Source organism: Homarus americanus, unplaced genomic scaffold, assembly GCF_018991925.1.
Source record: "Homarus americanus isolate GMGI-L3 unplaced genomic scaffold, GMGI_Hamer_2.0 scaffold42889, whole genome shotgun sequence".
Classification (NCBI taxonomy): Eukaryota; Metazoa; Arthropoda; class Malacostraca; order Decapoda; family Nephropidae; genus Homarus; species Homarus americanus.
This window is the reverse complement of record NW_024725244.1, coordinates 1-7,220: the sequence shown is the minus strand read 5'-3', so window position 1 is coordinate 7,220 and position 7,220 is coordinate 1. Positions and strand designations below refer to the sequence as shown.

General features: G+C 37.8%; 1 protein-coding gene across 1 annotated transcript; it reads right to left on the bottom strand.

The window, feature by feature from the left end:
- Positions 1-1,692: 1,692 nt before the first annotated feature.
- On the bottom strand, positions 1,693-2,398 carry LOC121864771 (glycine-rich RNA-binding protein 8-like; the record flags this gene model as incomplete). The annotated part of the gene is made up of 2 exons (XM_042363935.1): positions 2,370-2,398; positions 1,693-1,930 (listed from the first exon to the last, which is right to left on the bottom strand). Coding segments are annotated over exons 1-2 (241 nt in total), but the record flags the coding sequence as incomplete, so codon positions are not given.
- Between the last annotated feature and the right edge of the window lie 4,822 nt (positions 2,399-7,220).

Genomic DNA, 7,220 nt, shown 5'->3' with positions numbered 1-7,220 from the left:
GTATGTTTTATGTAGCTACTACATACTAAAGACTAAAGACATTACATAATTACATATGTTTATACCAGAATTCATTGTGTTGTTGATGTTTGTGTAAGTATACTCAAAAATTAAATATTCATGGCTGTTACTGATTTTAAAGATTATTGAATAAATTCTTTTCAATGATGATTGTTTCAGTCGCATTGTTGAAAAGTTTGGTAGACTGTTGAAAGCAATCGGAGATATGTGGCTGTTGAAAGGTTTTGTAAATTGTCAAATCAAAATAACTGATTGTTGAATGGATTCGGAAAATAGTTGAAAGCAAATAGAAATTTGTCATTCCAAAATCTTGATTGTTAAAGGCAAGTGGTCAAATGTTCAATTGCAAATGAAAGAAGGTGTACTTGTCACCCAGGTACATACTAATTATTATCATTCGAGGAACATAGTAATTATTATCACTACAGGTACATAGTAATTATCATAACTCCAGGTATAATATATATATATTATAAGAATCTGTGCCTCTAACACCCTAAGTGGCAATTCTGTTACTTGTTAGAGTATAGACAATAAAAGATCATTCTGCAGGGTCATTATTTTCCCCTAATAGTAAAGATTTTTAAGTGAAATTTGATCTTACGCCTCAATATATTCCAAAACGAACATTAAAATTTATTCCATAGGGTTAAATAAGTTTATTATGTCTCGTGGGGAGAATATTGATTTTTTCTTCCCAAGACATTAAAATACATTTTTATAATCCAAAAAAAAAAAAAAAATACAGATACATCTAGTCTCTTGTCCTGGATACAATTTGCGAAGAATTATCCCGCTACATTTAATGATACTATTTAAATATTCCACTGATATTCAGAAAACCATGATCGCATAGTTAGTGGAAGTAATAACTTTGCTGTATTATCAACTAAGTTATGGGAATTTCTACATCAAGTTTTACCATAAGAATAAGTAAGCGTCTTTTAATCACGTTATCATTTTAACATTTACGTGAAAAAGGTAAATTTTAAACTGAGTAATTGAAAAAAAAAATTGTCGACATCTTTTTATTCATATAGAGATAAAATGAAGATGTTTATAGTATATCAAAAACTAACTTAGGTAGCACATCACAAAAAACTAAACAACTTCATTTCTTTTACACCTAACTGTAGAAATTGTTAATACAGTAGAGCTATGTGTTTATTATTATAATTCAGATGTGTACATTACACTTTATTTGCTCTTATACCACACTTGGTAAGTGATGTCAGGAGAGCGAACTTGGGGTAAATCAAAGTTATTTTCACAGTCGTTTAAGTTTTATTATTACAACACAAGAATCACGAGACACAAACTGACGAAGAAGAGTTCAGGAAACTTAGTATTGGTGTGTCTCATTTCTCTATGTTTACATTTATTTTCCATAACCTCCACTCCCACCGCCATAGCTGCCGCCACTAGAACCACCATAACCGCCACCGCTGATCCGCTATGCTCCACACTGCCGCTACTCGGGAGCCGGCATACCCACCACCACCGCCGCTGGATCCGTCATACCCACCAACGCCGCCGCTGGAGATGCCATACCACCACCGCCGCCGCTGGAGCCGTTACGTCCACCACCACCGCCGCTGGATCCGCCACCACCACCGCCGCCGCTGGAGCTGCCATACCCACCACCGCCGCCGCTGGAGCCGCCATACCTACCACCGCCGCCGCTCGAGCCGCCATACCCACCACCGCCGCCGCTGTAGCTGCCATACCCGCCACCGCCGCCGCTGGAGCCGTCATGTCCGCCTCCGCTACCACCTCCGTGGCCACCACCACCGCCACCACCATACCCGCCGCCATCACCTTCGCCACCGCCGCCACCACCATGCCCTTCTGGCTTGGCGAGGCAGGTCACAGCCAGGAGCCCCACCACCATGGTCACAAGCAACTGCGTCTGAAATTGTCAGAGATAAACAATTTATATTAAGGTTATTATTATCAGTTAATATAATGATACTATAAATAAGTTCTTTTACCACAGAGATGTTAGGTCAGTTACTTTCTGTAAATCAACGAGAAAAGGTTTGCTTCACTGAAACTTCACTAACAATGACAGAGAAGAGTATTATTTATTTGAGTGCAAAAAACACGATATGTGTAACATTTGTCTGATATAAAGTTTTCTTTTGCACATAATTTACTACGGTGAAGCTGGAAACCATTAGTTCAAAATATAATTTTCAAATCTGTCTTGAACTTGTGCCTATACCTTCACCTATACCAGCAACTCCTTTACTCGTCTTGCTGATGAGCTGAACTGTTATTAATAAGATAAGTGAAGAATGCACTTATAGAAGACGATGATAAATTACTTAAGTCATAATAAGTCTTACCATACCGATGTTGGGAGGATCAAGTTCAGTTGTTGACTGTATGTAGAGAAGTCTAGGTGAGTGCTTTTATACCTCCCTCAGGTGATGGCTGACTGCATGACTGTTTCCTCATTAGTCAGTTAAGCTCCACTAACCAATTGAGTAACACAAACTTCATATTTGAAAAGATTAAATTTGTTAACTTCTGCTATATAACAGGCGGCACCTCATGGAGCTTTGTCACTTATGAAAATCTTTGAGTGTTGTGAAAAAGCTGCAGAAATTATCCCATTTGTGAGCCTTCATTGCCAGCCCCTTGGAGAACGACCTTCACGTTGTGTCTGGGGATCATAAGGGTAGAGCATTTGAAGGTAATATTTATAGTCCTTAAATCCATTTTTAGCTTTGAAAATTCCTTAGAAAAATAAAGGTTATCTTATTTGCCTTAAACACACAAACCCCACTGCTATTCTGTTCCCCTGACATTATTAACGGAGCGGATAACAGTAATCCTGTAAATCATAAATGATCATACAAGCATGAAATTTCATATAAACATTAAAAATGGGTTACTTATCAAATCTATCCGATTGAACATTAAAAATTCCAAGATGTAGCCATTTTCCAAGATGGCCGCCAAATTTGCCAAACTGAAAACAATTTGTACATATATTGGCCTATTATTGGGCAATCTGTGCACATAAGGTGTTTTTTCTTATGTTTTAAAGCATGCTGGAACAGATTATGATTGTTTTGGAACACTCAGATATGTCTTGTATGCATAAAGTAGCGGTTCAACGCATATTTTTACCTCTTTTCATAAAATGTGTAAGCAATTCTCAGTTAAACAATGAGAAACATGTTTATCTTTTGCTCATATCCTTGTGAGATATTGCTATAAGAATTCTTTCATATTTACAGCTGCTGGTATGTGCATGCACACAGAGCTGTGCAAGTGGGACCTGAGCTGATACATTTACATCGCTATCCACAGTCTTTCTTGCAAGAACACTTGGTCAGTTCTTGACAACTCGCTGCCCCAGTTAGCAGGACTTGGAATGTCTGATTGTGCTGCAGTTACCTGACCTCCAAATCATTCCACCTTGATAGGCTGCACGCTTTACATGGTGGACTAACCCTGTCTTACATCACCACCACAAACCTTTCTAAGACACGGAGGTCTTCTTCACTAACTGATGTAAGACACTGACTGAGTTTGATGAAGGTACTGGAGAACTCGTTTAACACATTCCATGTTTGCCATGCAGGCTTCTTACCTTTTCCAAGGAAGGCTGACACAACATCACAACCACCGAATGCATGGAAAAATGTGATTCTAGTGGCTTTTTCAGGCTCTATGGCTACAACTAACTCATGAACAGGAATCCATCTTGTATAAGTCCCTAAGCCCCATGACCATAAGAAATCCACATTTCTCCAAGACCAATGATATCTGTGTCATTGGCTTTTATGAGAACTCATTTTACTGCCTTCCATTACAGCTTGTCTTGCTTGTACAAAGAGGCGGGTATCTGCCTCTTCATGGGAGCATGGCATCAACTCTTCTAGAGACGTATTATGGTTGCTAATGACATAGCAACAACTGACTTGGATGCTCCATGCTGAATTTGTGATTTATTATCTGTACCATGTTCACTCATAACTGATGAAGGAGCTGCATATTCGATACTTCTATCATCAAGTATGGTTAGGAATTTTGACTAGTGTTTGAGCATATTCTGCCTTATTATTTTCTCAGCCTTGGCCAAATGAACAGCTTCAATGTATTTGCCAACCTCAGCCTGGATGGAGCCTACATCCTCTTGGAATGCTAGCAAAACATCTCTTTCTTGACTGTGAGCTCCCAGTTGAGGAATATGTGAAACTAATTGGTTCTTAAGCCTAGTAGAATAAATTTCAGGCGATTCGACACCAAGTTGTTCGAGTCTTTGCTTGTACAGTAAGACTAAGTCTGCTAGTCTAAAAATTGTTCCATGAGAACCTTCACATGCAGTTTTTGTCTCATTGATGTATGTCACCAATTCAGAGAAAGCCAGTGAATATTCATCTTTTTTTCATGGTTCTTTGTGTTTTTTTCGTATCCTTTGCACTAAGATAAGCTCTTTCTCTATTGTACAGTGCAGCTCAGCAAGCAGGGTAAAATTTCACCTCTTGTGCCACTACATCTCTTGCACTAAGTTAGCAAGGGATCTTTTGTCACTGAGTCTTTTTGCACATTCATTGACGCTGTCACTGAGTTTCATTGTCATTGTTTGACGGAGAGCACTCTCTGGTGCTGGTTTGTCACACAAAAAGCATTCTGTTGTGTTTTTTGTGTCTCTTGGCTTTCATAGCACCTTACTTCGGCAACCTTCATCACTGTCAACTACAGAGGTGGTTGCTCTTTTTGGGCTCTTTGCAACATTATGTTGCTCACCTAAATCTACAGCTCCCATGATATTTGGCAGTATTTTTCCTCATTGTCTCTGCAATACCATCTCCATCATCTAGTGTTTCCATATCAAGCCTTATTGGAAGGGCATTGATTGAGTTGAAAAGAGGAATATTCTTGGCTAATTTGCTGTAGCCATCTTTCTCTCTTCTAGTAGCGTTAGTCCTTGGAGATTTAAGTTCTTCCTTTTTATATCATGACACAGACAGCACATGGCCCAGGATTACTTTTAGGACCAATATTCATCGCCATTGTGGTACAGAGTCGAATGTTTTTCCTTTTACCACTCTGTATCATGCGTACTTTCCTTCTATGAGATACAACTAGGTTTAATCAATTGATTGCCCTAACTTTAACCCCATTACTCTTGGCTCGGCTCTCCCAGGCTGGTACATTCTGTCAATTCTGGTGCGGCTACCTAACCTTATTTGAGGCTAATTAGGTAACACACGGACACACACACACACACACACACATATATATATCTATATATATATATATATATATATATATATATATATATATATATATATATATATATATATATATATATATATATATATATATATATATATATATAAATTAATCTTTAATATAAGTTTCGTACTTAGTTGACACTGAACCCCATTTTGAGTTTCACAGCAGTGTTGTCACCAGTGTGCCCTGGTAGTACATTGACATTTACTCTTTATAAGCATGTTTCCTTTGAATGCTCTCCATTTCAGAGTTTTCAACACAAAATTCAGGTTCTACGTACTCAAAAACACGGAAATCAACACTGAAATCACCTGAATTGATGAACACAATAAACTTTAATCCTAAAAGGAAAATCGGACATCCGCTTTTGGTGGCCATCTTGGAATTTTCATTGTCGAATGAGGGAGATTTGATAATTAACCCATGTTGAATCCTCATGCCAATTTTCAACACTTTGCCGCTCCTCTACCAGGTATCGTTGCCTCTGATGTAACTACTACTCGTATTACCTTTCACTCATTTATTATAATGAACTGTGAGTAACTAACAACTATTAAAAACTTGAAAATTGCGCCCTCGACTACTAACTGCAGTAACAAAGGACATAGAGATGAATTTTTTACCATAACTACATTGATATTAGGTTTTGAGGTAATTAATATAAGTATAATCCGAGTTTAACGATAGGAGCTATTTAATCCTCACTTACATAGGATGTACTGTACAGTCAATGAAAGAAAACGTTTATCATAGTTATCCACATATCCATTATCATGAGTGAGATCTAATTAAGGAAAGGAACTAACCTTAAATATTGTACACACTAATCAATAATTCAGGGATGAAGAAATGGTTCAGGGTGGGTGATTTATATCTGGAGTTCACTGCGACTCTCCAGGTTACAGGATTTATATCAATATTAAGCAGGTCTCACCTTCAGGAAGTTCTGGGTTGAGGCAGATAAATAGCATCAGTATTGTCCGTTTTTCTGGTGTTGGAATGGAGACTTAACTCATACATATCTATCATATTTAATTTCAGAAATGTAAATGGTGCCACCATATAAAATATATCATTGGACACTGAGGATGGAGTTTTCATTATTATTTGTCAGGAAAGGGGGAGTGTAAGAACTATTGTATATTTTATAGATGGAAAATATAGCAAGATATAATTAATACGGAGTAATATACAGTATAAGTAATAGAAACAGACCTGTTATTGAACTAAATTTTAGAAATTTATTGGAAAGAATATATATATATATATATATATATATATAAGAACATAAGAACATAAGAACATAAGAAAATAAGGAGTCTGCAATAGGCCGGTTGGCCTGTGCATGGCAGCTCCTGTCGAGAATTACTACCACTCTCTATCATCCATGAATCTATCTAGCCTCCTTTTGAAACTTACCAGAGTTCCCGCACTTACTACAAAGTTGCTAAGCTTGTTCCACTCGTCCACCACCCTATTTGTGAACCAGTTTCTTCCTATCTCCTTGCTAAAACCTACATTCTATCCAACTTGAATCCGTTGCTCCGAGTCCTATCCTGCTCGGATATTATAAGAACTTTATCTATATCCCCTTTATTGATTCCTTTCACCCACTTAAATACTTCTATCATATCTCCCGCACCCTTCGTCTTTCTAGGGAATGCAAGTTAAGTTTCTTTAACCTATCCTGATATAGAAGGTTTCTAAGTCCCGGAATCATTTTTGTCATTCTTCGCTGCACCGACTCTAGTGAATTTATATCCATTCTATAATAGGGGCACAAGAACTGATCCGCATAATCCAGGTGCGGCCTGACTAGCGCAAGATACAGTTGCAATAAGACCTCTGCACTCTTGTTACTTACACTTCTAGATATAAAACCCAATACTCTGTTTGCCTTATTTCGAACATTAACGCACTGTAGGTGCGCGTGATCCAGGTAT